Source organism: Neovison vison, chromosome X (assembly GCF_020171115.1).
Source record: "Neovison vison isolate M4711 chromosome X, ASM_NN_V1, whole genome shotgun sequence".
Lineage (NCBI taxonomy): Eukaryota > Metazoa > Chordata > Mammalia > Carnivora > Mustelidae > Neogale > Neogale vison.
In genome coordinates, this window is record NC_058105.1 from 1,207,323 (window position 1) to 1,235,095 (window position 27,773).

Genomic DNA, 27,773 nt, shown 5'->3' on the forward strand with positions numbered 1-27,773 from the left:
GGAACGAGCTTGGGGAGGACGGAATTGCTCTCTGCTTCTCCCTACCTTGCTGGATTTGGGTTTGGAATCAAGTCCGTTAGGCTCGCTCTGTCTCCTTTGCAAAATAAGATTAATCCGTACCTTTGCTAGTTTGTTATGGGCATTACAGATAATGACTGAGGTTTTCTGTTTTGTTTTTTTTTTTTTTCCAAGTAGGCTCCAAGCCCAGCATGGAGCCCAACACAGGGCTTGAACTCACAACCCTGAGATCAAGACCGGAACTGAGATCAAGAGTTTTAGGGATTCCTGGGTGGCTCTGTTGGTGAAGCATCTGCCTTCAGCTCTGGTGATAATCCCAGAGTCCTGGGATTGAGCCCCACATTGGGCTCCCGGCTCCACGGGGAGCCTGCTTCTCCCTCTCCTTCTGCCTGTCGCTCCCCATGTGTGCACGTGTGTGCTCGCATGCTGTCAAATAAATAAAATCTTAAAAAGGTTGGACACAACCAACTGAGCCACCCAGGCGCCCCGATAATGACTGAAGCTTACAGTGAGAGCTTGGTGTGCTCAAGGGCCCTTGTTGCTCTAAGGGTCCAGCCTTCCTGTCTAGCAGCTGCCTCACGGCCTGACCCGTGAAGAAGCCAGAGGTAAAACACAACACAGATGCTTTATTGGTTACAAAACATGAAAACCCAGGTCCCATGGGACTCAAGGGATACCAGGGAGGTGGAAGACAGAGCAGCTGGCGGGCCCGGGCACACGGGCAAGGGACAGGGTCTCAGCCCCTTGCCACAGGCTCCGTTCAGTGGGGCTCCGCTTCTGGCAAAAGGCGGCTTGTCCGCCTACAGCCCAGGACTGGGCCCTGCCCAAGGACCCCACGCCTGTGCAAAGTGCGGGCAGAAGGAAGACGAGGCTGGCGGCCGTCTCTGAGGAGGTGGTCAGCGGCTCCCAGATCGGGGCAGGTGGGAGAAGACCAAAGTTCCGGCCTGGCCACCTGCGCCCCCTCAAGTCCCTTCCGTCCTGATGCCAGCGCTGGGAAGGGGACACCTGGAGGCAAGAGAGGAGCCCCGCCCAAGTTTCTCCTTTCTTTCGTGCCCAAGTGGGAGGAGCAGCTGAAACGCTTCCTTCCACTGAAGCAGCTCGGAGCAGGGGGGGGGAGGGATGCTCGCTGATGAGGGCAGGACACCTGCCAGGGCTTCTGCACACATCTGTCTGAAAAATGTATGTGACCTCAAAACACCAGTCTGTCCCCCAGGTGAGCTCTGTGCCGTGCAAGGACCCAAAGGCAGCACCGAGAGCAGGCAGCTGGGTCCCAGGTCGGAGCTGCCTCTTTCCCGGGCCTGGGGGCCAGAGGGAGCAGGCGGGGGACAGGAGCTGGCAGGCTTGTGGCAGGCTGACGTCTACCTCCCGGGCTGCAGGTGCTGGTGCAGCTGCTCCGCCTGGCTCTTCAGGTGCTGAAATTCTTCCTGAATGAAGTCGGTCAGAGCTTTGCGCATCTCCACCTGAGGAGAAGGACGGGGGCTCACCTGCAGGCCTTCGGTAGTTTGGCCTGGGGCCCTGGGAGGCCGAGGGTGCCGGGAGAGGCCACGCCAGCCACAGGGTAGCCCAGGGCAGGCGGGTGGAGGAGGCGCCGGGGAGAAAGGCAACTCACAGCCGACTTGTTCTCGGCCCGGAGCCGTTCGAGCACAGGCAGAGCACTGAAGGGCTTCCCGATCAGCACCGTGATTTTCTGCAGGGAGAGCAGCCACCAGCGCGTGACAGAAACAAGCTGTGGCCCAACCACCCCAGACAGCCAGAAGCTAAGTCCTGCCCCTGACTTGCTGCATGCTCCCTCACGGCCACGCTCCCTCTTTAAAACAAGGTTGTGTGTGGGGATGGGGAGGGGGCGCCTGGGGGGGCTCAGTGGGTTAAAGCCTCTGCCTTCGGCTCAGGTCGTGATCCCGGGGTCTTGGAATCGAGTCCCACATCGGGCTCCCTGCTCAGCGGGAGGCCTGCTTCTCCCTCTCCCACTCCCCCTGCTTGTGTTCCTGCTCTCGCTCGCTCTCTGTCAAATAAAATCTTCTAAAAAATAAAATAAAACAAGGTAGTCAGGCTGAGAGACATTCAAGTCCTGCTTAGACCCCAGGGCTCCCCCCACCCGGCTTGGTTCCTCTTGCTCTCCTTCTACCAGCCTCGATGCCAGGAAGGCCCTCTCTGTCTGTTCCACTCGGTCCCCCTGCTGCAGCTGAATCTGGCCTCAGTGGTGCTAAGTGGGAGACAAGAGGCAGATGGCAGGCAAGACAGACAGACGAAGGCCAGCAGCCCGTACCCACCTGTCCAAAGCGGGGGAAGTAGGGTGGGCTGTTAGGGAGGACATCGTTCATTCCTGCAGCACAATGGACAGAGGCCTGGGAACAAAGGAAGCCCCAGCCCCCTCCACCCCGGGGTCCCTCTCCCTGTGGAACTCTCCCCAAACCTAGGGAAGCCCCCCCCTTCCCTGCGCTCACCCCCAGGCTGCAGCCTCGGCCCGAGAGGGATGCTCACCGACATGCCACAGTGGCAGGATGACGGGGTTGAGATGACACTCGGCAATCAGGCGTCCGATTCCTGCCCCGGGGAGAGGCGGAAACGTTGGCACAAGCCAACGTCGGTGCCAGCCTACGGCAAAGCCACCGCTGCCCACCTCCAATTAAGACCAACTGCTCTGGTCTGGGTGCCCCCGGCCCCGGCCCCACCCACACACCCTTCCCAGGCCGCCGGGCAGCAGCACCTACCCCACTTAAAGCGCAGGAACTCGGAGCTCATATTCACCTTCCCTGTTGAGAGACAGGACAGGTGTGAGGCTGGGAAGCTGGGTGTGTGCGCAACCCCACCAGCGCCACTGACCTTCTGGGAAGATGTGCACCCAGTCCCCGTGGTTGAGCTTATCCAGAATGAAGTCCATTCCCTTCTGGTAGACGCCATCTCCTGCCGGGAAAAGGCCGCGCCATCGGTCACCATTCTGCCGGGGCGCCCTCCTTGCTCTGGCAGCTCAAGGACTCCGTCATCTCCACCACACGACCCATGCGGACACCCTCCGATCCCTGTCCCCGGGGACTCAGCCACGGTTGCCCTGGGGCCCACGACAGCAGTTGTTCAATGGTAACCTCTAACCCTCCAAGTACCTCTCACGGACAAGGCAGCATCACTGTCTCCAAGCGCCTCCAACTGAACTTCCAATCTGGCAACTCCTCCAGTGGCCTCCAAGCCCACCTTCTGCCTGCCTGTCCCTCCCCCGCAGCCCCGCCCGCTGCTCCGCGGACACCCTCGCTCCCTGCCCGCTAAGCCCCCCTTCAGCTCCTGCAGCCTTTCCCCTAGGGGTACACCACCCCTGGGGCAAGCCTACTGTCTGCCACCCCTGGCCCTGAGGGCATCGCAGGAGCAAACCAAGTCTGTTCGTGATTTCCAGCCTCACGGGGGCCTCAGACCCTGCACAGCGACCCTTTCCTGCCTCTCGGCTGGGCCAGTCACCACAGCCACTCTCCACAGGCCTCCCAGCCCCACCTGAGCCCTCAGCCTCCACCATCCCTCCCTCCCAGCTGACCCCTTTGCCCCTCATGGGGCTCCCCCAGAAACTAGACTCTCGTTATTGAAGCCTCTTGGGAAAGGGAGAACATCGATGCGACATGTGGTGTCACTGAGAGCCGGGAAAAAGTCAAACTCGCTAGGCTGAAAAAATGGGGGTTTAAGTGCCCCCAAGGCTAACAACACCCACCGTGGAGACACCTGGAGACCCTGACTCTGAGCCCCGGGGGGCCTGGCAGTGAGCAACAGTGCAGATACGGGTGCCCAACGCTATGCGCTGGCCTTTAGCTGGGAGCCCAGTGGGGATGCGCTGTGACCCCGCGGCCAGAACCTCTACCTTGGACAATGACGGGCGGCCTCATCAAGGAGGGAGAGACACACCATAAAGACAAGGAGACAGACATTGGGGCTATCTCAAGTCAGTGCACCAGGAAATGAGCTTTTAACCTGTTCTCTGCAAGGCCGAGTGTTTAGAAGGTGCTAGAGAGCCATCCAGGAGGCTCGACTCAAGCCAACCCAGTGGGAATCTGGCCCAGCAGCTCCCACAGGGGCTGGAGTTGAGGAGCAGCCGGTCCCGGTGGCTTCTCAGGGCGTCGGGAGAGCAGGGCTTCCCCTCCGCGGCACAGCTTTCCCTGGTAGGAGGGGGCTTCGGTGTGCCACGTCCATCTCCACCAAACCTCACTGCGACAGCACCATCCGACTTGAAATGCAAATCATGCTAAACTACAAGGCTCCTCAAGCTCTGGGACACTGCCAGCAGTTCTAAGAAGGAAATGCAGAGCTGCACGCGCCAGTTCAAGAAACATGAAAAACCTTGATCTAACCTCACACCCAGAAGAACTAGAAAAAGAACAAAACCCAAAGTTAGTAGAAGGAGGAAATGATAATTACATCAGAGTGGAAATAAATGAAATAGACTAAAAAAATATCAATGGAACCAAGAGCTGGGTCTTTGAAAAGATAAAATTGATAAACCTCTAGCTAAACTCAGCAAGAAAAGAGGAGAATGAACGACCGGTACCACAGATCCACCAAGGACCACAAGAGGAGCATGAAAAATTACACAACAAAAAGCTGGACAACCTGAAAGAGAGAGACACACTCAACACGGAATCAGGAAGAAACAGAAAAGCAGAACAGGCCAACTACTAGTGAATGATTATCTGAATTGGTCATCAAAAAAACTCCCGACAGCGGCGCCTGGGTACCTCAGTGGGTTAAAGCCTCTGCCTTCAGCTCATGCACGTCATGATCCCAGGTCCTGGGATCGAGCCCCGCATCGGGTTCTCTGCTCAGTGGGGAGCCTGCTTCCTCCTCTCTCTGTCTCCCTCTCCGCCTACTTGTGATCTCTGTCCGTCAAATAAATAAATAAAACAAAACAAAAACTCCCGACAAACAAACCAGATGGCTTCACAGGTGAATTCTGCCAAACATTTAAAGAAGAGATAATATTTATTCTTCTCAAACTATTCCAAAAAATGGAAGAGGAAGGAAGGTTTCCAAATATGTTCTGTGAGGCCAACATCAGCTTGATACCAAAACCAAAGACATTACAAAAAAAGAGGACAGGACTACAGGACAATAGCCCTATGAACACAGACGCATAAACCCTCAACGACATACTAGCAAACTGAATCCAACAACACGTTAGAAGGATTATTCGCCACTGTGGAGTGGGATTTATTCCAAGGATGGAAGGGTGGTTCAGTATCTGCGAATCAATGCTAGAGACCCTGCTAACAAAACAAAGGGTGACAATCATACAATCATAATAGATGCAGAAAAAACATTTTTCAAAACGATTTTATTTATTTATTTATTTATTTGACAGACAGAGATCACAAGTAGGCAGAGAGGCAGGCAGAGAGAGAGGAGGAAGCAGCCTCCCCGCTGAGCAGAGAGCCCGATGCGGGGCTCCATCCCAGGACCCTGGGATCATGACGTGAGCCAAAGGCAGAGGCTTTAACCCAACTGATCCACCCAGGCGCCCCAGAAAAAGCATTTTTTAAAAAGATTGTATTTATTTATGACAGAGAGAGACACAGCAAGAGAGGGAGCACAAGCAGGGGCAGTGGGACAAGGAGAAGCAGGAAGTCCGATGCAGGGCTCGATCCCAGGACCCTGAGATCATGACCTGAGCCAAAGGCAGAAGGCAGATGCTTAACGACTGAGCTACCCAGGTACCCCCAGAAAAAGCATTTTGACAAAATTCAACATCTGTTCATGATAAAAATTCTCAACAAAATGGGTTTACTTTTTTTCTTTTTTTTTTAAAGATTTTATTTATTTATTTGACAGAGAGAGAGAGAAAGAGCATACAAGCGAGGGAACGGCAGAGGGGGAGGGAGAAGCAGGCTCTCTGCTGAGCAGGGAGCCCAATGTGGGGCTTGATCCCAGGACCCTGAGATCATGACCTAAGCTGAAGGCAGACGCTTAGCTGACTGAGCCACCCAGGCACCCCTACAAAGAGGGTTTAGAGAGAACATAACTCAACATAATAAAGGCCACCTATGACAGACCACAGCTGACATCATGCTCAATGCAGAAAAACTGAGATTTTCTTCTAAGGTTAGGAATAAGACAAGGATGTCCACTCTTGCCGTTTTTATTCAACATTGTACTACAAATCCTAGCCTCAGCGATCAGACCAGAAAAAGAAATGAGGGGTGTATAGGTGGTTCAGTGGGTTAAGCCTCTGCCTTCAGCTCAGGTCATGGTCTCAGCATCCTGGGATCCAGCCCCACATCAGGTCTCTGCTCCATGGGGAGTATTGCTTCTCCTTCTCCTTTGCCCTCTTGCTTTCCCTCACTCTTTCAAATAAATAGTCTTTTAAAAAAAAAAGAAAAGAAAAAGAAATAAGAGGCATCCATTTTGATGAGGAAGGAGTTAAGCTATCTCTATTTGTAGATGACATGATACTATGCATAGAAAACTCTAAAGACTTCACCAAAAAGTTATTAGAAGTAATAAATGAATTTTTTTTAAAGATTATATTTACTTATTTGACAGACAGAGATCACAAGTAGGCAGAGAGGCACACAGAGAGAGAGAGGAGGAGGGAGCAGTCTCCCTGCTGAGCAGAGAGCCTGATGCGGGGCTCGATCCCAGGACCCTGGGATCATGACCTGAGCCGAAGGCAAAGGCTTTAACCCACTGAGCCACCCAGGCGCCCCAATAAATGAATTTAATAAAATTTCAGGATACAAAATTAATATGTAGATGGGGCACCTGGGTGGCTCAGTTGGTTAAGTATCTGCCTTCAGCTCAGGCCATGATCTCAAGGTCCTGGGATGGAGCCCCGCATCTGGCTCCCTGCTCAGCGGGGAGTCTGCCTCTCCCTCTCCCTCTGCCTCTGCCCCTGCTCGTCCTCTCTCACTCAAATAAATAACTTTCTTTAAAAAAGATACATGCAGCCCTGTGTTTACTGCAGCTTCACAGTAGCCAAGATAGGGAACCAAGCCATGTATTCGCCAATACATGAATGAAGAAAGATGTGGTGTATACACAGATACACACACAGAAAATTCCGGAGTCTTAAAAAAGGATGAGACTTAGGGGCACCTGGCTGGCTCAGTTGGTAGAGCATGCAACTCTTGATCTCAGGGTTATGAGTTCAAGCCCCACACTGGGCATGGAGCCTACTTAAACACACACACACACACACACAAATGAATGAATGAATGAATAAGGGCTATCTGGGTGGCTCAGTCAGTTCAGTGTCTGTCTTCAGTCAGGTCAGGATCCTGGGGTCCTAAGATCGAGCCTCGCATCTCAGGCTCCCTGCTCTGTGGGAAGCTTGCTCCTCCCTCTCCCACTCCCTGTGCTTGCGTTCTCTCTCTTGCTATCTCTCTCTTTCTATCAAATAAATAAAATCTTAAAAAAAAAAAAAAGAATCTGCCTTCGGCTCGGGTCATGATCCCAGAGTCCTGGGATCGAGCCCAACATGAGGCTCTCTGCTCAGCGGGGAGCCTGCTTCTCCCTCTGCCTCTGTGATCTCTCTCTCTGTCTCTCAAATAAATACTTAAAATCTTTTTTTTTAAAAAAGAGAAATTTTAAATAAATAAAGGGAAAAAATACTACTACCATGATTTTGGCACAACACATGAGTATCTAGCTTCTGCAAATGCTACTTCTGCTTGTCCAAGATCACTTTGATACTTCATATCATAAAGCCTGTACTTGGGAGGGAAATGGAGTATTTTGGAACAGAGAAGCCAAGGAAGCCAGATACTTCCTTTACTTTAACAAAATCTGTTAGATCTTTGCTCCACATCACATGTGTTTGAAAAATAGCTTGTCCCTGTCCACTTTCTCTCCCTGAAGGTGCTGAGAATTAAGATTTTTTAAATATTTTTATTTATTTATTTGTCAGAGAGAGAGCACAAGCAGGAGAAGCAGCAGGCAGAGGGAGGAGCAGGCTCGCCGCTGAGCAGGGAGCCCGATGTGGGACTCAATCCCAGGATCCTGGGATCATGAGCTGCGCCCAAGGCAGACACCTAACTAACGGAGCCACCCAGGCACCCCCAGTTTTCTGGTTTTAACCATACAGTAAAACTTAGATGCAGAGCAAAAAGCAGAACAAGACAAGAAGTTGACGTGGAGGGCGCCTGGGTGGCTCAGTCAGAAAAGCATGTGACTCCTGATCTCAGGGTCATGCGTTTGACACCCCATTAAAAAAATAAATCAACTTAAAAGTTAAATACATACAACTTAAGAAAAAAGACATGGACACAGAAAGCCTGTGTGTGAGGTCGCAGAAGGGAGGACCTGAGATCAGGCACCTGAGCCGAGCCCCCATCACAGGACGCCACGGGCACTCGCCGCAACAGTCGTAGCTGTGTTCTGGGGAAACCAAGCAGCCTTCAAACGCAGCAAGAAGTGAAGCACTCAGAGCTGGTGGCTCCAAAGAGCAGATGCGAGGATCTGAGTGCTGCAGCTTGTCATTAAAAACCCTTCATTTTTTTGAGGTTACTTTACTGCGTTTCCCCCGCAGAAGTAAGAAACTCTCCCTTGACCTCTGACACCCTTTGGTTACCGCCTCCTCCCTCTTCCTCTTCTGGCGGACCTTCTGGGAGGGGTGGACACCCCTGCGATCCCCACTCCCTCCTGTGGCTGTCACTTCACAGCAATGGCTTCTGCAGGGTCCCTGGAGGCTTCTCCAGTGCCAAGGGGCCCTGCTTTGCTTCCTTCCTGCCTGGCCACTGCTTCCTGATGCCCTGGTGGCCTGTGTCTCTGCTCACACTCTAAGCTGCCGTCCTAGCGCCTGCTGGCCATCCGCTCTCCCTCGCTGCCGTCTTCCCTCTTCTTCTGCCAACTGTTAGTCGCTGAGTCCCTGCTACGTGCCCGAGCGCTCTTCTGAGCTCCGGAACTGCACATCCCACTGCCTCTGGGACCGCTGCCCTCCTCGGGCGACAGGCTCCTCCAATGAAACATGTGCAAAACCCAACAGCCCTCCTTTTCAACCCTCACACTGCCTGTCGTCCGTCCCCTCCTCCCAGTGGCTCAGTGCCATCAGACGTCACCTAGCCTCGTCCTCAAGCTATCTTTTCCGTACCCCTTCCCACACTCAGTCTGTCAACAAATCCTGTCTACTCTGCCTCCAGCTGTCCGCAGTGGCCTCCAGAGACGCAGCTACGATGGTCTGCTGCTGCCGGAATGACCCAGCGAGCCCCTACCTGGGCTCCCGGCCTCCACCGAGCTCTGCTCCCCCTCCCCCGACAAGCCACGCTGCGGCAGGGATGGTTTCTCTCTCTGAACCACAGAAGGAAGCACATCACTGGCCTGATGACAGAATAGAGTCCAAAATTCCTAACACGATTGTTCCGGAACCTTCACATTTGGCTGGCCTGCAACCTACACTTTCTACATTTATCGCTTACCTCTTCAGGGCCTGGCATGTGCTTCCTGTGTCTCGAGTGCCTTTCCTTTCATACTCTGCCTAGAAAATATCGTCCTTTCCCAGACAAAAAAGCAACCTGGATTCAAATCCTGGCTTTGCCACCTCTCGCCCCATGACCCTGGGCCAGCGGATTAATTCATCCAAACCCCTTTATGTGGAGAATGGGGATCAAAACGGCCCTCACCTCCTGAGGCCCTCAGTGTCACACCCTCACCCCGCAAGCCTGTCTTCCAAAACGCCGCAGCTTCCAGCACATGCCACCACCGCCACAGACCCATGACGCCACCCTCCTATGGCTGAGTCTCTTAGCTGCGGACAATGCCTCCTTGGCTTCTAGTGCCACAGTCCAGGTTCACACAGCCCTCAGGCAGTCCCGGGAAATGCATACTCTCCACAAGCCCCTCACTCCTCCGGCAGCCAGTACCACCTCTGCAGCCACGCAGTGCAACTGGGAGTCACACTAGCAGCGCAGTGGCCGCTGGCCCCCTCTGTGCCCAGGCTGTCCCACCAGGGTCCCTCCACTCCCAGGACTGCTTGAGCAAAAGCACTGACCACCAGTCCCCGCTCCGAAGAAAAGCAGAGAAGGCTGCAGAAGTGCCTCCCTGCATTCACTCGCCCACGAGCCCCTCTTGGAGGACCAGCTCACCTCGGCACACGGGCACACACTTGCCCAAGCTGAAGAAGCGGGAGTGCAGCTCTCTGGTGAAGCAGATGTCTGCGGCCGCAGGGGTCCTGAAGTAGGGACAGATGCAGTCATCCCTGCCTCCCCTGCACCCTAATTCCCTGCCCTCCCCCAACATGATGCCTGACATCGTCGGCAGTGTGGAAAGGAGGCACAGGAGAGCCTGCGGAACCCCACCCCGTGCCCTGCCTGTACTGCTGGACGCCGCCTCCTGGGCAGAGCAGGAGGAGGGCAAATCTGGGCAGAGACGGGTGAGGCCTGCCAGGCCCACTGCGAGGGGCCCATTCCTCCTCACCAACGCATCAACTTCAGGTTCCAGATGTGGCGGAGTTTCAGGATCCCTAGAGAAGGAAAGGCTTCATGCCCCAGCTTGCCTTGTCCCCAGGGAACAGCTTTTTCTGTCACCCAGTTTCAGGGAATGAGGAACAGAGGCAGCAGCACTACCATTTCCCTATGGCTGAAAGCAGCATCTTTCAGTCCCTGGGGCTGGACCCTACGTTGCCCTGGCTCCTCCCTCTTTCCCACCCTCACCCATACCTTATTAGTCACCACATCTGGCCTGCCTAGCCCCCCCACCCGCCCCGTTATCTTTTGCCACTGCCTCTTGTTCTACACCTGCCCCTCCACTGCTGCTGCCACCACACTAGTCTAGGTTACTGAGTGGCTCTGAAAGGTCCCTCCTGGTCCCCCGGTGTCTGCCTATGGCACTCTACAGGCCCTTCTATGCCCAGTGGCCAGGGTGAGCTCTGAAAGGCTCTGATTTGACTAACTAGCTTCCCATGAGCTCTACAACAGTCTAACCTCCCGAATTCATCAGTAAAAGCTCTGGGTACCCCTCTACCCAGCCATCTGAGTTACTGGAGCCAAGCAGCTCCCTGTGAAGTCAGCAGAGCAGGAACTTCTAGTTGGCAAAGTGGGCTCCCAAATGAGGCTGGTTAAAGGATACACACTCGGCCTGGGGCAAACCTGGAAGCGGGACACGGGTCTCCCAGCCTCTAGCCCACACCTTCGTTGACAAGATACCCTATGGTTCTTGGATTTGTTTTAATACTCTGTGGGACCTTCCACAGTTTAGAGAATGGAGGGTTCCACAGGCCTGATGCGACAAAGTAAAGCAGCCATCAGACTTTGCCCTGCAGCTGCTTCCTCACTTCCTCGGTCCCTCCAAATTTCTGAAGTCCTTCCCAAGTCATTTTCTGAGAGGACACTGAAGGGGCCACCAATCATATTTTCATCGTCGGTGCAGGACACGCAGGAACAGGAGTGCCAGGGATATGTACAGAGCGCAGTGAGAAGTGAGTTGGTTCTGCTTTTATGTGGCCCCCTCCCGGATTCTCGCCATGCCTCCCTACGCCCAGAACCCTGGTGCCAGGTACCCCAGAGGTGAGGGTCATCCATGCAGGACTGGTGATTGGAGACAGTGATGAGGGGCGTGGCTGGGCCTCGGTTCTCGATGAGCTCGTACAGCACCTCTTTGTTGTGGACGGTGAGGTGGTTCATGTACTCTGGAGGGAGAGACGAACTGTGGGGAGAGGTCTTGGCCTCATTCTCCCTGGGTCCCAGGGCTCCCCCCCGGCCAAACTGGCCCCTACCCACGCCCACAATCCCAAACCCCAATTCTGGCTGGCCGTGGAGAGCCGTGGTCTACTCTGCCTCGGCTTTGGGCCCACTCACTGGTCCAGAAGCAGCTGTAGGTGCCCACCAGGCCCATGACGACGCTGCTGGCCAGAGTCCAGGTGAACGGCGGCACAGCGGGGAACGGCCATTTCACATGCAGGGGCATCTCCCCCGCCCCCACCGAGCTCCCCCGCTCCCCACTCCCCAGGCGGCCCGGCGCTTCCCCTGCCACGGGGCAGCCTGTGGGGGGCCGCTCTAGGTCTGTGTCCCCGGCCGCTGGAGAACTGGGTCTCTGACAGGCCCGCGCCACACGGGCTCCACGCGGCAGGGGACTCGACCAAGGTCACCTCGCAGGTCAGGCCAGGGCCGGGCCGGCCCCCGCTCTCTCGCCACAGACGAGCCGCTACTGGGGTCAGGAGCCGGGGGTCGCAGTGAGAAGCGAACGGGCCCGGCGGTGGCAGCCAGGAGCCCCGCGGCCCCGCCCGAAACCGAGCCAGCGACGGCGGCCCGTTCTCCGCTGCCTGTCGTAAAAGGCTATGAGGCCGCTTGACGGCAGCGGGGGCGGGCCCTGGGGCCGTGTGGCCCCGCCCCACCGCGCCGCGCCGAGCACGTTCCCGGCAGCGGGGGCTGCGCGTCCGGAGGTGCCCGGAGCTAACCGGGCTCCGCAGCGCAATGACGGGACACCGCTAAAGGCTGGGGTTCACGGCACTTTTACTTTAGTTCTTCTTCCCCTTTATTTTCATTGAGGCAAAATTCATATAACGGAATTAACCGTTTTGTAATATTTTGTAGCATTTTATACTGTATGCCATGTTTTATGTATGTAACCTGTTATGTGTTACATTATGTAGTTTCACGTAATTAACTGCACACAATTTTGCAGTTACAATATTACAGCTTTGTACAATATGTGTATATATATGTAACATGTAATGTGTGATGTATATGTAGCAACATATGCCAAATAATAAAGATACCATGTATAATACAGTATTTCCTGTCGTTCCGCACATTTCCAGTATTCTCAACCACCACTTCTACTCCCAGGAGAAAGCCTTGTATCCGCTAAGCTGTTGTTTATTTTCCTTCTCCTCCTCTTCCCCCTTCTTTTATTTAAATAATCTCTACCCCCAACGTGGGGCTTGAACTCAGGACCCTGAATTCAAGGGTCACATGCCCTACTGACTGAGCCCCTGGAAACATTTTCTAAAAAACAATTAAAAGGTGCTTCAAAAATAAATCTGGGCGCCTGGCTGGCTCACTTGGGGTCTCCAGAGAGCGGAGTGTGCAGCCACGCTGGCAAGCGCCCTGGGGACACGGAGAAGAGGCTCTTGTCCTCGGGGGTCCCCAGGCTCGCGACAGGTCTCCCCCGACATCGGGCACGCGTGTCTCCTACCAGGTGCAACCCGTGTGGGGGACTGAGGGCTGGGCCTGGGAGAGCACAGCTCCTGGTTTGCTTTTGCGCGCTGGCTCCGCCCCCCCCACCCGCGCCCTTGGCACAGGGACCCCACTCATTATAGGAACGCTGAGGCTCGATCTCTGTGACTCACAGGGCTGTCACCCGCCCACAGCTCCAGGCCTCCAGCAGGCGCCTGCTTCCACGTGGGTCAGAGAAGGTGGAGTCCGGCCGTCGGCCCCGCGGGGCCCAGCCCCAGCGCCAGGAAGGGTGGGGCGACCGGCCGGGCCGGAGGGGTGGGTCGGGAAGAGTCCCTTCCTCTTTTCTTCCCTAAGGTTCCTTCCCAGACCGCCGCGGCGACTCCGTAGACGTGTTTTCGATCTCTTAGAGCTGCGGCTGGCGTGGATACGAGCTGGTCTGAGTAGGTATGGGAGCCCTCTGAGCAGAGGGAGGGAGGAAGTTGCCCCCTGCATGGGGAGAAGGGAGAAAGGGGAAGGGAACCCCTGGGGGCCAAGACTTAGCTTGGGAGCCTGGGCCTGGGCTGGGTTTTCGGCTGAGGCCAGAAACAGTCACTATGGTTCTTCTTGCCCTTGGCCCTTGTGTGGGCCCCTGACCCCGGAGCCTTCTAGCCTTCCCTTGACAGCCCGGGGCTGCTCAGATGTCCACATACATCCCAGAATAGTAACCAGGGCAGGGCACCCAAGCCAGCATGAGTGACAGAGCAGGTGGCCCAGGAGAGACAGACATTCAGCCCAGCCAGGAGTATGAAAGAGACTAGATGACAAAGAAGGGAGAACAGGGAAGAGAGGGCAAGGAAGATAGAGGAAGGCAGAGCGGGAGGTGACAAAATGTTACCTGGGATGCAGTGGGAAGTTACTCCAATAAGAGGGCTCAAAGGGGTGCCCCGGTGTTGCAGTCAGTTAATTGTCCTCCTCCTTGTTTCGGCTCAGATCGTCATCTCAGGGTCGTGAAATGGGGCCCTGCATGGGGCTCTGTGCTCAGTGTGCAGCCTGCTCTGGGTTCTCTCTCTCCCCCTCTCCCTCATGTTCATTCTCGCTCACTCCCTCTCTCTCTCCCTCCCTCCCTTCCTCCCTCAAATAAATTAAAATCTTTGGGGCACCTGGGTGGCTCAGTCATTAAGTGTCTGCCTTCAGCTCAGGTCATGATCCCAGGGTCCTGGGATCGAGCCCCGCATTGGGCTCCCTGCTCGGCAGGAAGCCTGCTTCTCCTTCTCCCACTACGCCTGGTTGTGTTCCCTCTCTCGCTGGGTCTCTCTGTCAATTAATAAATAAAATATTTTAAATAAATAAATCTTTAAAAAAAATAAGAGGGCTGAAAGCTGTGAGTAGAAGGCAGTGGGGGAGGGGACGGAAGCAGAGAAGGAATACGGTTTATTTTGCCCAACCAACAGTTCCAGCCACGGAGACACCCAGCCAGCTCACTGTCTCACCTCACAGCCCCTTGTTAGGTGTGTCTTGCCTGTTAGCGGCTCCTGTGAGCCAGTTGGAGCTAGATTGGAGCTGAGCACAGAAGTCCCTTTGCTTCCCCCGCCCCCACCCCTGAGTTGTCCTAAAGTAACTCCCTTTAGCCCATTATAATACTAAAGTCTCCTGTAGGTGGAGTTTTCCAGCATTTTTTGAACGTACATTGTTTGCACTAACATGCTGACTTGCTAGGCCTGCACAATTGAACCCAAACTGCCTATGTAACGTAAGCTCCCTGCCCTCACCCCTAACCCACTGGATAAAAACTTCCTCTGTCAACGTCCTGGGGAGGCAGCGCTTCATCCCCGTCTCCTTACTCGTACCAAGAACTAAAAACCTTTTAGCTTTTATTTTATTTATTTTTGTAATGATTTTATTTATTTGACACAGAGAGACACAGAGAGACCCATCGAGAGAAGGAACACAAGCAGCGGGAGTGGGAGAGGGAGCAGCAGGCTTCCCGCTGAGCAGGGAGCCCAACACGGGGCTTGGATCCCAGGACCCTGGGATCATGACCTGAGCTGAAGACAGACGCTTAATGACTGAGCCGCCCAGGTGCCCCGAAAACCCTCTTAGCTTTTAACCCTTCCTTGGGTTGTGTTCAAGTTGGTGCACCCCAACTTGTAACTCTGGTTACAGAGGTGACAGAGAAAAGCAGGCAGACAGAAATAGAGGGCTTACGTTGCTTAAATGAGAATGACACAGATAGGAATCAAACAAGGGGCTGAACCCAAATGACAGGACAAAGTTTGAGTGCATCTGAAACCAAGGTAAACCAAGAGACGCTCAAAAAGCAGGGGGCTTTAGCAGGTAGGTTGAACAAGATGGGCTGTCTGGGGAGGGCAGGGCCGTGGGAAAGGGGCCCATCCCCCTCTGCAGTGGGTGATTTGGTCTGGCTGAGATGATTTTCGGTGCATACGCCCTTGAACCCAGTAATTCTGCTGCTGGGAGTTTGTCTTAAAGATAGCATCTCCCAAGCAGAGAGATAACGTGTTGCTAATGGTGGTTAAAAGTTGGAATTCACTGTGAACTCTTGTGACCTCTTGGTGGGAATGGAACAAAGGAGTTAGCCCCTGTGGAAGATGGTCTGGTGGCTCCCCAGAAAAGTGTGACCCAGCAATTTCACTTCTGGGTATACACACGAAAGGATCCGCAGCAGGAACTGGAAGAGATCTTGGCACACTCAGGTTCGCAAGCTGTGTGATTGACAGCGGCCAGGGCTGGACACGAGCCAAGTGTCCATGAACGGCGGAGTAGGTCAGTTCAGTTGGGTTTATCCATACCACTGAATGCTCTTCAGCCTTAAAAAGGACAGAAATTCTGACACATGCTACAACCTGCTTAGTGCAATCAGCCAGTCACAAACACACGTACCGTATGACTCCTCTCCTGCAAGGTGCTGACAGTAGTCAGATTCATGGAGACACAAAGTGGGACTGTGGGCGCCAGGGGCTGGGGGAAGGAGACCAGAGGACGAGTGTCTAATGGGGACAGAGTTTCAGTTTGGGAAGCTGGAAAAATTCTGGCGATGGATGGCAGTGTGGATGTACTTAATGCCGCTCAACTCCGCATTTAAAAATGGTTAATCTCTCACTGTCTCTCTCAAATAAATAAAATAAAATCTTAAAAAAAATAAAAAAAAATTTAAAAATGGTTAAGATGGTGAAAAAAAAAAGTCAAGATGGTAAATTCTATGCTATGTGTATTTTAGCACAATTAAGAAGAATGAAGTCGAGGGGCACTTGGCGGGCTCAGTCCGTGGAGCATGAGACTCTAGACCTCGGGGTTGTGAGTTCAAGCCCCACATTGGATGTAGAGATTACTTAAAAATAAAATCTTCGAAATTTGAGAGATGATGGAGAGACTCAGAGACAGAGCATGAACAGGGGGGACAAGGCAGAGGGAGAAGGAGAAGCAGGCTCCCCACTGAGGAGGGGGCCTGCCAGTGTGGGATTGATCCCAGCACCCAGGATCGTGGCCTGAGTCGAAATCACGAGTCATACGCCCAACTGACTATGCCACCCAGGCACCCCACTTAAAATCGTTTAAAAAAAAAAAAAGTGAAGTCGAGCCCTGCGTGCTGGTGTTGGGAGGTGTCCATGGGGAGAAGGGCAGGCGGTCTGCGATGCTGGCGGTTCTGGGAGGCCGGTGCTGGCTCGGTCCCACACTGCCATGTCCTTTCAGAAGCAGAACAGAGCCCAGCTGGAAGCGTGCCCTGGGACGGCCTGGATTCCTCCAGAGGGTCCCGGCAACCCCCACACAGCCATGCACTACCCAGCCATGCTCCTGCTTCTCCTGCCTGGGGGCGCTGAGGCCTTTCGCATCTGTGCCTTCAATGGCCAGCGGCTGACGCTCTCCAAGGCGGCCAGAGAACATGTGCTGGACACCTTCGTTCGGGTAGGTTCATCACTGAAGGAAAGCTGTGCCCACGACCCAAAGCCCCCACCCTGCCTGACCAGGGGCATTTCCCAGAGGAGAGGGGACATCAGGAGATGTGGGTATGGAGATGGGGAGCACATTCCCTGTCATCGGCCTCCGTTTCCTCCGTAACATGGGTACAGTGTGGTTGGGGCGGCACTCGGTCTCCTCCCAGGTCCTTGCTGGTCCCAGTGCTCTCCGTGGGCCTCAGCCAGAGAGCCGCACCACTCTTGGCTGCACCAGTGCTAGTTCCCCAGGAAGCCCGTCTTCCTCCCGAGGTCGCTGGCACTGACCAGCCCTCCTGCTGTCTGGCAGATCCTGGCTCGCTGCGACATCATGGTGCTGCAGGAGGTAGTGGACGCTTCTGGCAGTGCTATCTCTCTCCTGCTCCGAGAACTCAATCGGTGAGGAAGGCTCGGGGGGGCTAATCTGGGGGGCCCCCGCAGCACCTCGGGGGCCCTGACCCTGGGTTTCCCTATCCCGGCAGATTGGATGGCTCTGGGTTCTACAGCGTCTTGAGCAGCCCATCGCTGGGGCGCAGCACCTACATGGAGAAGTACGTGTACGTGTACCGGTAAGCACAGACGGGGCCGGGCCGGGCTTGGCAGCGCGCCCAGTGCCAGGAGCTCCAGGTGCCTTCCTCCCGCGGTGGCCCTCATCTTCTCGTTGCACTTTTTCTCCTCAGTGGTTTTATTTCGGGCTCAGCCTCTCCTCCGGCCTAGCCAGCTGTGATGGCCACGTGTCCCTACGGCAGGGGGACTTCATTATCCACGTGCAGACGTGGGGCCGCTCTGCCTCTCGCCTGTGGAAACCAGCGCAGGGGCTCAGGGCAAGGCTGGCCTCCTCTTTGGGAGTGAACCAGACGAAGCTTCTGGGAAGAGACTCAACAATGGGGGCTCACTGAGGACCGTGGGCAGACCCAGTTTCCAGAGACAGCCCTAAGTCTGTAGGACAGCCTGCGCTGGGGGAACCCTCTGGGGTCGGGATGGAGAGGGCAAGGGGCGTGCTCAGGTGACGATGAAATCATCTGTCTAGAATTCTCTTCCGTGTTATGTGAAGTATATCTCAATGAAAAACAAGTTCTAGAAAAGCGGCTAGGAAGGCTGCGGTCACGTGAAATAGGGCTGGTCGTGGAGGGCCCTCGCTCTGAGTCCCGGCTCGGAGCTAAATATCACTGATGTGGGGCCACTGCTTCTCATGCCTCGGTCCCCCAGGTCACACAAGACACAAGTGCTGGATTCCTACGTGTATGAGGACTCGGATGATCTCTTTGCCCGGGAGCCCTTTGTGGCCCAGTTCACTTTTCCCAGCAAGGGTAGGAAGGGAAGAAGGGTGGCCCGGCTGCCTGGGAGCCGGAAGGAGGGGCTGGCTGGCGGTCCCAAGGGCGTGGTTGGGCGAGGAGTGCCCAGGAGCAGGTGGGAGCCCCTGGTCCCTGGGGCTTTGCAGTCCTTCCCAGCCTGGTGCTGGTCCCGCTGCACACCACTCCGAAGGCCGTGGAGAAGGAGCTGAACGCCCTGTACGACGTGTTTCTGGATGTCTCCCAGCGCTGGCAGAGCCAGGTAAGGTTGGGATGATCGCACGGGGGACGGGGCGGGGGGGGGGGGGTTGCTGGGTGGCCGGGTCTGACTCCTGCCCCCCTGTCCAGGACATGATCTTGCTCGGGGACTTCAACGCTGACTGTGCCTCACTGCCCAAAAAGCGCCTGGGGGAGCTGGTACTACGGACGCAGGCAGGCTTCCAGTGGGTGATCGGCGACGAGGAGGACACCACCGTGCGGGCCAGCACCCGCTGCGCTTATGACCGCGTGGTGCTGCACGGGGGGCGCTGTCAGAGTCTGCTGCGCTCCGCGGCTGCCTTTAACTTCCCCAGGAGCTTCGGCCTCACCGAGGAGGAGGTAAAGGGGTGAGGCCACAACGGGCCCACAGGAAAGTGCCTCGGCCCCAACGCTGAGGCTCTGTCCTGCTGCCTTCCCCCAGGCCCTCAACATCAGCGACCACTACCCTGTGGAAGTAGAGCTGAACCGGGCGGCACCCGGGGTCCCGCCTCTTGGCCTGGCCGCCCTGTTGCTGCTGCTGCTGCTCCTGCTCCCCCGCCTGGGCCTGGTGGCCTGAAGCAGCCCTCAGCCTGCCGCCCGCAGATGTGAGGACCGCGCTGCCTTGGGGACTGGGATCCTGCTCACTCCCCCGTGTGTGCTCCCGAGAGACTCCTCCATCTGATCGTAGCCCCGCCCCACCACAATGCAACCCTTGGCCTTCTGCCTTCTCTTCCGCTTGGCTTCTGTTCTTTGGTTGGGCCCCTGCCCGGCATTAGAATGTGGGAGGCGGCAGGCCCTGAGGCTAGACGCATGCCACTCTGCCCCCAGCTAGTGTCAGGGATGGGGACAGAGCAGGCTCCAGGGCTGGGGGAGGAGACGGGGGCTCAGGTGATTTGCGCTCAACTGCAGGGCTCAGAGAAGGGAATCACAATATGTTGGAAGATTTTATTAGATAACCAAAAGGAAACACCGCTGCGAACAAAAAGCTAAATTGCGGGGCTATTACATAGTCGAGCAGATGTGCCAAGGGGCCGTTTTTATTACACGCAGGATCCCTATCAGTATTAAAATTGCGGCAGACACAGGGGATCTATAAGAAGTTTACACACACACACGCGCACAGTAACTAGCAAACAAAGTATTTACAATCGTTGACTCCAATAAAAACAGTTGCAAACAGCCCTGCTGTCTGCTGTCAAGCCCAAGTTCACAACCACGGTGCAGCCCAACCTCACCCCACCCGGAGTACAGTCAGTCACGCTGGCTGCGTGCCCACAAGGCAAGGCTCGGGCTGGTAACCAAGGCTAAGGGGCAAACAGATGAGAGGCCCCGCCCATGAGGACCTAGGTGCTCGTGCAGGTGAAGGGACTACCAGATACTTCACAAAATGTTAACAATGATCCTTGTTTTGGGTGTTGGTATCATAGAACCCTTCCTTCCCCAGCTTTATTTTCCAGAGCTCAGTAAATACAGGTAGGAGGACATCAGGGCCATTTAAACACAAATATTTATGGTTGAGAACCATCTCAAGGTCAAGAATAAAGGGAATTTTCAACCTTATGAATGGCTGTTAAATGATTAAAAAGGCTGGTGGATTCTCAATGGCCAGAGACTCCCAGCAGCACACCACAGGCCAGCCCAGGGAAGCAGCAGTGGGGCTGGGCAGCCACTACGGGCCACTCTGGAAGCCAGCTCTTTAGAACCCCCTTTTGGGTGGGGAGCCACAGGGCATCTGGCCTAGTAGAGATGCCTCTGGCTTAGTTCTGCTGCCCCAGGGTGCTGAAGCGAATGCTCCTCTTGGAACCCTGGCCTACAACTGAAGTGCCAAACAGCACAAAGAACCCCCAGACCAAGGGGAGCTGCACACTATTTGCCAAGAAAGGTCATCTTACAGGCCATTTCAGTTGATCTGGGGGAGCTTGAGCTCAGGGTGCAGTCAAGGACTTCTAGAGGCCACAGAAGGGGTGGCCAAAGCTGCCTTACAACTTTTAACACAAACTACTTAAGGGCTAACAGGAAGACCCAGCTCATAGACAGCCGGTTCAAACATGGCCAGAACCATGCCTGGTCTTGTCTTCTCCCCATTTCTGATCATATTGCTAGTCTGGGACCCTCCTCAAGGAGAGCTTCCACAGCAGCCACTTTAAGGCAGCACTCAGTGCCTAGGGACTCATCAGAGTGGAGTTGTAAAGGGAAATCTCGAACTGACAACTTCTCATCTAGGCAGGTCCAACTCAACATCCTAGACAACTGAGAAGATGCCAATCCTGGCCAACTTAGCAGCCTTCTTCTCAAAGGACTGTGACTTCAGAGTCTCCAAAAAGGCCCCCCCCACCATGAATCCAGATGCACAGACAGACAGGAAGTTGGATTTATTGGTGGGCATGAATAGGACGGGAAGGGGTAGTGCTAAGGTTCTCATGAGTGCAGAGCCCTCCATTTGTCCAAGGGACCACGGTTAGGGATGTATTTGACCCCACAGCCATCTGGGATAAGCCGCTTTTCAGCCACCATGTCTTCAAATTCATCCGCATTGAACTTAGTAAAGCCCCACTTCTTGGAGATGTGGATCTAGGGAGAGATGAAAAGAATGTCATCATAACGTCTGGACACTGAGGCAAGCAAAGAAAGAATGGTGCTTTCAGCACAACTCACCTTCTGGCGGCCAGGGAACTTGAACTTGGCCCTGCGTAGGGCCTCAATCACATGCTCCTTGTTCTGCAGCTTGGTACGGATGGACATGATGACTTGGCCAATGTGGACCCTGGCTACTGTGCCCTGGGGCTTTCCAAAGGCACCCCGCATTCCTGTCTGCAGCCTAAATTGGAGATAGCCATGAGGTCAGACCCCAGCATCCACCAAAAGGGCTGTCTCCAAGGTCCCTTAGGGCAACCCATACAATCAACAGGCTGCATACACTACCGAGGAGGCTACTGTTTGCAGCCATGGCACACTGGGCCCCCATAGACAAAGAGCACAGTCGGCTTAATTGGCTGCAGAGAACAGAAAACCCCAAAACTGACTAGCCAGTCCCTATGAGGTGGCACTGGGCTCACCCGAAAGACTGAACTGTGACTGCTTCAGTTACCTGCCTTCTGGCAGATGGCTGTCAGCAGGATTAAAGCTACTCCCTCAGAAGCACCTCCCTCCACCAGTCAGTCACCAAGAGGCAAAGTCTGAGTCACCATGCCTCTTATGCTTGTTCCCTCAAGTCAATTCTGTGCAGTGGTAGGAGGGGAAAATAGTCCATTAAAATGCACCCGGTAACATGTAATCTGGTTTTATTACAGGTGGTTGAGTTTGATTGTGCGAGGCCCATTTCTTTACTCTGATTAAGATAAAAAAAAAGAAATCAAGCCGAACAAGGACCTCAACTACGGCCATACACCTGAGAAGGCAGAGACCCAGGACCCAGCTCACCTGTCCGCTCCAGCACAGGACAACATCTTGTTGATGCGGATGACATGGAAGGGATGGAGCCGCACTCGGATGTGAAAACCATCTTTGCCACAGCTTTTCACCATGTATTTGTTGGCACAAATACGGGCAGCCTCCAGGGCTAGGTTGGCGATGGGGGGGGAGGCAGCACAGTGAGACAGGACAGCCCTGAAGCAGTTACCGTAACCCTCCCTGGCTCTCACAGCACATCTGTCGCGGCCACGTTGACAAAGGCTGCCCACTGCGTACTCAGGACTAACTGATAAAGCCCAGGCAGTCAGAACGGACAGAGTGATTAGGAAGGCGCCCCGCCTCACCTTCAGAGGAGAGCTGCTCGTATTCATCGGACACCATGTGGCCGCAGAGTGGGAACTCATCTACTTTTGCCTTCTTCCGCCCCAGGTCAAAGATGCGAATCTTGGCATCTGAAAAGAACTTGTTAAGTGTGTGGGAGTGGGTGCCATAGGCACCTCAGTCAGTGGAGCCAAACCAGTTTACTCTGGGAGCTCTCCCACTACTTACCAGGGACACCTCTGCAGAAGCGAGATTTTGGATACGGCTTGTTCTTGCAATACCGGTAACTGCGGGGAGGGGGGGAAACCCAAGTTTACAGTTCACAACTGAACCCACCAATACTTTGGGGGGCTCCCTTAAACTAAGACGAAAGGAGGACTGGGAATGGAGAGGACAACAATGTGTCAATCTCCAGCTGTCTCCATCCCTGGTGGTTTTAAGCAAGATATGGTCAAAGTAAGGTGGTGAGATGTTAGAAAACACCCATGTTAATAACATAAAAGCAAAACAATCTCGCTTGATCCCTTATTATGGTTTCATACTTCGCACAAAGTCAACATGTCCAAAAGGGCTTTAAAAAAAAAAAATTATGTCTCACTTCAAGGCACTGCCAACTCGCTGATTAGTAATTCAGTTCATGCCGTCCACCGACTTTTGGGCACGTGGCACTAAATCCGCCTCCGAACTACGTGTGAAGAGATCCTGACGCCCCCTGCAGGGCACACGAGGCGGCTGAGCCCGCTTTTTGGGGCGGCCCTTGGCGCCCGAAAAGGCACGGGCATGTCGCCCGGAAATAAGACCGGGATAGTACACAAAGGCCCTGGAAGGGTATCGAGCCTAAAAACGTGGCGAATTTCCAAGACAGGAGGGAAGCAAGGCGGACGTCGCTCCCAGCCCGGAAAGTGGTGGAACGGATGTAGTCCAGGGTAGTCAATCTCCCACCCCGAACAAAACAGAAGCAGCTCTAAAGGGCAACATCAACTTTTAAAGAAACAGTATAACCAAAGACCCCAAGCGACCCGGAAGATATTTGGAAAAACGTGGAGTCTGTTCCCAGTACAGGAAAGGTGCACTAGAGGCCCCACCCCACAGTTGGTTTTAGAGGCGAAATACGGTTCTCCCTCCTTTTTCACAGCTGCTAAATTTCACGGATTCGGGACTCACCACCGGGCGGGGCGGCGGCCCATGGCGACACCAGGATCTTCAGTGGCTGCAACGAAACAGATAAAGTCGGAGAGAAGACGAGGGCAGGTCTCAAACTAGGCCAGAAAATCAGCAAGGGCAAGGCACGGCCCTAGAACCTCTACTACTCACCGCGCCGAAGAAAAAGAGGTGCTCCCACGCCTGCGCATGCCTTATATAGGCCGACTATCTTCACGCGTAGGTACCATAGAGTCCTGGACAGGGCGGGTGGACGCTCTGTCACACTTCCTAGACCATAGACGCAGCACCGTTCTGCGCCTGCGTGCAGGCGTGGCTTCCGCACACACTCAGAACGGGGCACAGCAGGGTGTTAGCATACGGGCAGCCGGTTGGCCAATCTGGCGTCGCCACATCGGCACGAGAAACCGGCTTCCGGCTGGCCATCTTGGGTGTAGAACTCCCGCCGAGGCTTTGCCATCACAAAAAGACATATATTCCTGGAATTGAAAGAAGTAAAGTACCCTAGAGTGGGGCTTACGGCGGCTGCGTGCGTGTTCCTGGAGGTCACGAGGCTGAGACCCGGCCTCCGAGCCTCCCTCTGGGCTCCAGGACTCCACGGCACACGCCATGCTGGAGTCTCGGTCCGAGTTCCTTTGTCGGCGGAGTGGCTGGCTTACCCCGCCCACGTCTCCCCCGCCCTAACCGAAGAGTCCGGACCTGCGTTGCCGGGAACTTCGCGCACAGCCTCCGGTCAATGGAGACACGGGGCGGGGCTGCGCCCTCTCGCGAGAGAAGAGCCAGGGAGAAGCCTCCCCCATGATCCGGGGCCCGAGAGACCCCGTGTGCGGCTCCAGCCCCGCCCACCCTGACCCGGCTGAGAAAAGAGACAGTAGGCTCTTAAGCTTGACTTGGACTGGGAGGACGGCGAGTCCAACCAAGATGGCAAAGGAACACGACATGTCATTCGTTCTCTGGCTGCGCCCCAGTCCTGGGCTCTGAGAGCGGGCTTCCTGTGCGCTTCTGGGCGCTTCCACCCTCCCAGGGCCCATATTACACAATCTCTTCCCCCACCACTGCGTGCCGGCCCCCGGAGTGTGTGCCTCTGAAATGGTTCGCAATAAAGCGCCCGCCCCCACAACAATAGTATCTCGAAAGGTGAGCAGAATTAGTGCTTGAGTTACCAGCAATCTCAGTAACCGCCAGAAGTGTCCACACTTCTGGAGGTGGGGTCAGGAGAAAAGTAACAAAGTCTTTCCCGTGTCACTTGATACCTGTGGCCTCTGCCAAGGAGGGAATCCTGTTCAAACACACCTGATCTCCAGGACAATCTGTCACTTGAGTAAATGCCTGCAGGTCCCTTTGTGGTTTCCACTTACACCGATGGTGCAGGGTGCTATCCAGGGCACCCAGCACCCCATCCATCGAGGGACTCTAGTTCTGGAAAGTGGGTGAGAGCCTGTGACTCCACTGGAGCAACTAAAGTCAGGTTATTTTGTTCTGCTACCTACAGCATTTAGAGTTATATATATATCAAGCATGCTATAGCCTCTGCCTGCTTATCACATTCATGGTTATCTTTTGTTGTTGTTGTTGTTGTTACTGTTTTTTGAAGTAAGCGCCAAACCCAACATGGCGCTTGAACTCTCAACCCAGGGATCAAGAATCTCATGTGTGGGGCGTCTGGGTGGCTCAGTGGGTTAAAAGCCTCTGCCTTCACCTCAGGTCATGATCTCAGGGTCCTGGGATCGAGCCCCACATCGGGCTCTCTGCTCAGCAGGGAGCCTGGTTCCTCCTCTCTGTCTCTGCTGGCCTCTCTGCCTACTTGTGATCTCTGTCTGTCAAATAAATGAATAAAATCTTTAAAAAAATAAAAAGAATCTCATGACTTACTGACTGAGCAGACCAGTTGCCCCCACGGCTTTCTTTTCAAAGCTTTTCAAAAATGCAGGTGTTGGGGCGCCTGGGTGGCTCAGTGGGTTAAAACCTCTGCCTTCGGCTCAGGTCGTGATCCGAGGGTCCTGAGATCAAGCCCCGCATCGGGCTCTCTGCTGGGCAGGGAGCCTGCTTCCTCATCTCTCTCTGCTTGCCTCTCTGCCTACCTGTGATCTCTGTCTGTCAAATAAATAAATAAAATCTTTAAAAAAAATGCAGGTGTTCCCAATTTAAGGTTCTCACAAAGCTTCATGAAAAAGAGCTGCTTCTGGCCATCCCATGAAACATAGGGATGGGGTGTTCAGATCGACTGTAATGAATGTACCCTCAAATTCCTCTCTGCCCAATACTTTATGCCCCCCCAACATTTTGTATTCCCTTGTCTACCTCACAGCAAGATTGTCCTGGCATTAAAACCCATCAAATAAGACACCCCTGAGTCCAAGTTTCAGTCCACCTACAAAATGTAATGCTAGGTTTCACACCAGCAAACGTGCTACTGTAACTTCTACCAAGAATATCTCAATTAGGGACTTCAGCACCATTGAGTGTCTCAGCTTACCTCACTCTGACAGCCTGAGAATCCATCCCCATAATGCTCGAATAGGATTCATTTATAGATACAAGTTAAATCTGGGGATTTGTAATGACGTGTGCACTATTTCCTCATGACTCACACTTTGTGCCGAGGCGACACAAGGGATTGCACAGATCTCAAACACAATATGAGTTCCTTTGCAAAGATCGTAACCCAGATGGCTAAATGACACCTTATCTACCAAGGAAAGATGAGGCCTTTAGATACAGGGAAGCAGCTATTTCCAACTACAAATGACGCTCCGAGGGACTGATGTCACCCCTTTGTCAGCTTCAGCTGAGGCTCACCAGAGGCCCCAGTTCCAGGCGTGGCGGTCCCACTCCTCCGACCACCGCCTTATCTCTCACAGGAGAAACACGACCTGGGAACACCGCTGACCTTGGGATTCTGTAACCCGCACAACTAAGCGTTGTTTGATTTTCGGCCCTGCCCACCCTGGCAGGCAGAGGCACTAAGGGAATTTGTAGAGGGCCCTCGTGAAAGTTCTCTGGTTGTCATACGGGTGGCGTGAGCCGAGCCCAGAGGGAAGGAACCCGGACTCGAACTCGTCCTTCTTTCGCGGCGCGTTCTCAGGTGTACTTGGGGATCGTCGCGAACCCCATCTTCATGACCGTCCTCGCCGCCGCAGCGGCCGCTCGGGTTCCCCGCGTCACTTACTGCCAGGGTTGGCCCTTCATCCCGGTGAGCCGCAGGTGAGGGCCTGGCGACCCACGAGGCCCCTGCCAGCCACGGGGGCCTCGCGTCCCGCTTCCCACTGGCCGGGAGGGAGCCCCGCACTGCGGCCCAAGGGCTGACCAGACCGGCCCCCACATTCTGGCCCGGCAGTCTGTCTTCCCGGACCCCTCCCCGTTCGGATCCTGCACCCGTCGGGCATGAGTCGGGCTACGGGAAACAGACGGTTTCCCAACAGAGGGGACTGACTGGGAGGCATCGGTCACTCGCGGACTGCACGACTGGAGTCACAGAGGTGATGCGGGAGGAAGCTGCTGCCCCCAGAGCAGGGGCAAAGGGGGAAGAGGTTGGCGTCCCGGGAGCCTAGAAGCCAGGATGGGGGCGCCTTGAGGAGCCAGAGCCTGGAGCCCTGAGGAGGGGCTGCTGCAGTTTCCCAGGGAAGGAGGAGCCCCACCACCCAGCAAGAGGGGAACCCGGGCAGGAGGTCATTTCGGAGGCTCCGGCTTCTGGGTCACTAACCCCTTCCTCAGCGGCACCCGTCTGGGGTTCAACCCATCTGTTGGGACTTTTATTTCAATGATGGTGTTTCTTCTACTTTTAACGTTCTTTTTCAGGGACGCCTGGGTGGCTCAGTCGGTGGGGCGGCTGCCTTGGGCTGGGGTTGGGATCCCGGTGTCCTGGGATCAAGCCCCGCATTGGCCTCCAGCCCCCGCACGAGGCTCCTTGCTCCGCAGGGAGCCCGCTTCTCCCTCTGCCGGCTGCTCTGTCTGCCTGTGCTTGCTTGCGCGCTCTTTCTCTCTCGCTCTCTGACAAATAAATAAATAAATCATCTTGGTTTTTTTTTAAAGAAAGGCTCCCTTTCAAATCTGCCGGGACACTTTTCTTGTTTTTATGTTTTTACTATTATTTTTTAAAGGTTGTATTGATTACTTGAGAGAGAGGGAGGGAGAGAAAGCACGAGGCCGGAGGGTCAGAGGGAAAAGCAGACTCCCCGCTGAGCCTGGAGTCCCAGTGGGGGACTCCATCCCGGTCCGGGGACTCGATCCCAGGATTCCAGGATCATGACCTGAGCCGAAGGCAGGCGCCCAACCACCTGAGCCGCCCAGGCACCCCCAGAGCGCTGGTTTCAGACGGGATCTCCGTTCCG

The 27,773-nt window shown here is 54.8% G+C and overlaps 3 protein-coding genes and 1 non-coding gene across 10 annotated transcripts; 1 reads left to right on the forward strand and 3 right to left on the reverse strand.

The window, feature by feature from the left end:
• Positions 1-1,100: 1,100 nt before the first annotated feature.
• On the reverse strand, positions 1,101-12,240 carry TAFAZZIN (tafazzin, phospholipid-lysophospholipid transacylase). 2 transcript variants are annotated; one of them, XM_044235078.1, is made up of 10 exons: positions 11,775-12,240; positions 11,477-11,605; positions 10,396-10,441; positions 10,065-10,150; positions 2,842-2,922; positions 2,730-2,771; positions 2,500-2,562; positions 2,289-2,341; positions 1,628-1,705; positions 1,101-1,478 (listed from the first exon to the last, which is right to left on the reverse strand). In XM_044235078.1, exons 1-10 carry the CDS (start codon positions 11,881-11,883, stop codon positions 1,377-1,379), a joined length of 789 nt encoding a protein of 262 aa, XP_044091013.1. In that variant the 5' UTR covers positions 11,884-12,240; the 3' UTR covers positions 1,101-1,376. The 2 variants fall into 2 exon arrangements, with proteins under 2 accessions (XP_044091013.1, XP_044091014.1); XM_044235079.1 differs by lacking the exons at positions 1,101-1,478; positions 1,628-1,705; positions 2,289-2,341 and adding an exon at positions 2,002-2,221.
• Positions 12,241-13,407: 1,167 nt separating this feature from the next.
• On the forward strand, positions 13,408-20,109 carry DNASE1L1 (deoxyribonuclease 1 like 1). Of its 3 annotated transcripts, none has more exons than XM_044236050.1 (8): positions 13,408-13,538; positions 16,782-16,994; positions 17,331-17,419; positions 17,503-17,589; positions 18,230-18,330; positions 18,462-18,574; positions 18,661-18,909; positions 18,992-20,109. In XM_044236050.1, the coding sequence occupies exons 2-8, from the start codon at positions 16,863-16,865 to the stop codon at positions 19,124-19,126; spliced, it is 906 nt and encodes a 301-aa protein (XP_044091985.1). In that variant the 5' UTR covers positions 13,408-13,538; positions 16,782-16,862; the 3' UTR covers positions 19,127-20,109. The 3 variants fall into 3 exon arrangements, with proteins under 3 accessions (XP_044091985.1, XP_044091986.1, XP_044091987.1); XM_044236051.1 differs by having other exon boundaries at positions 13,408-13,534; XM_044236052.1 differs by lacking the exon at positions 13,408-13,538 and adding an exon at positions 15,148-15,407.
• A 797-nt stretch (positions 20,110-20,906) lies between these two features.
• RPL10 (ribosomal protein L10) lies at positions 20,907-23,615 on the reverse strand. 4 transcript variants are annotated; one of them, XM_044236054.1, is made up of 7 exons: positions 23,446-23,610; positions 22,880-22,993; positions 22,510-22,568; positions 22,305-22,412; positions 21,970-22,108; positions 21,205-21,367; positions 20,907-21,120 (listed from the first exon to the last, which is right to left on the reverse strand). In XM_044236054.1, exons 4-7 carry the CDS (start codon positions 22,339-22,341, stop codon positions 20,968-20,970), a joined length of 492 nt encoding a protein of 163 aa, XP_044091989.1. In that variant the 5' UTR covers positions 22,342-22,412; positions 22,510-22,568; positions 22,880-22,993; positions 23,446-23,610; the 3' UTR covers positions 20,907-20,967. The 4 variants fall into 4 exon arrangements, with proteins under 4 accessions (XP_044091989.1, XP_044091988.1, XP_044091990.1 ...); XM_044236053.1 differs by lacking the exon at positions 22,880-22,993 and having other exon boundaries at positions 23,446-23,611; XM_044236055.1 differs by lacking the exon at positions 22,880-22,993 and having other exon boundaries at positions 22,305-22,422; positions 23,446-23,575.
• Positions 21,415-21,548, reverse strand: LOC122897851. Its single transcript, XR_006382682.1, has one exon. It is a non-coding gene; the product is annotated as a small nucleolar RNA SNORA70 (small nucleolar RNA).
• Positions 23,616-27,773: the final 4,158 nt, after the last annotated feature.

Excerpts from the sequence above, each read along its gene's own strand:
- TAFAZZIN (XM_044235078.1), bottom strand. The coding sequence starts at position 11,883 with ATGCCCCTGCATGTGAAATGGCCGTTCCCCGCTGTGCCGCCGTTCACC. Across the intron at positions 10,151-10,395 it reads AACCTGAAGTTGATGCGTTG|GACCCCTGCGGCCGCAGACA; the intron begins GTGAGGAGGAAT and ends TCCCTACTTCAG. Across the intron at positions 2,342-2,499 it reads CCTGCCACTGTGGCATGTCG|GAATGAACGATGTCCTCCCT; the intron begins GTGAGCATCCCT and ends ATTGTGCTGCAG.
- DNASE1L1 (XM_044236050.1), top strand. The coding sequence starts at position 16,863 with ATGCACTACCCAGCCATGCTCCTGCTTCTCCTGCCTGGGGGCGCTGAG. Across the intron at positions 17,420-17,502 it reads CTGCTCCGAGAACTCAATCG|ATTGGATGGCTCTGGGTTCT; the intron begins GTGAGGAAGGCT and ends CTATCCCGGCAG. Across the intron at positions 18,331-18,461 it reads GTTCACTTTTCCCAGCAAGG|TCCTTCCCAGCCTGGTGCTG; the intron begins GTAGGAAGGGAA and ends GGGGCTTTGCAG.
- RPL10 (XM_044236053.1), bottom strand. The coding sequence starts at position 23,468 with ATGGGCCGCCGCCCCGCCCGGTG. Across the intron at positions 22,569-23,445 it reads GGCCGCCGCCCCGCCCGGTG|TTACCGGTATTGCAAGAACA; the intron begins GTGAGTCCCGAA and ends CCCTCCCCGCAG. Across the intron at positions 21,368-21,969 it reads TCCTGTGCTGGAGCGGACAG|GCTGCAGACAGGAATGCGGG; the intron begins GTGAGCTGGGTC and ends TCTCCAATTTAG.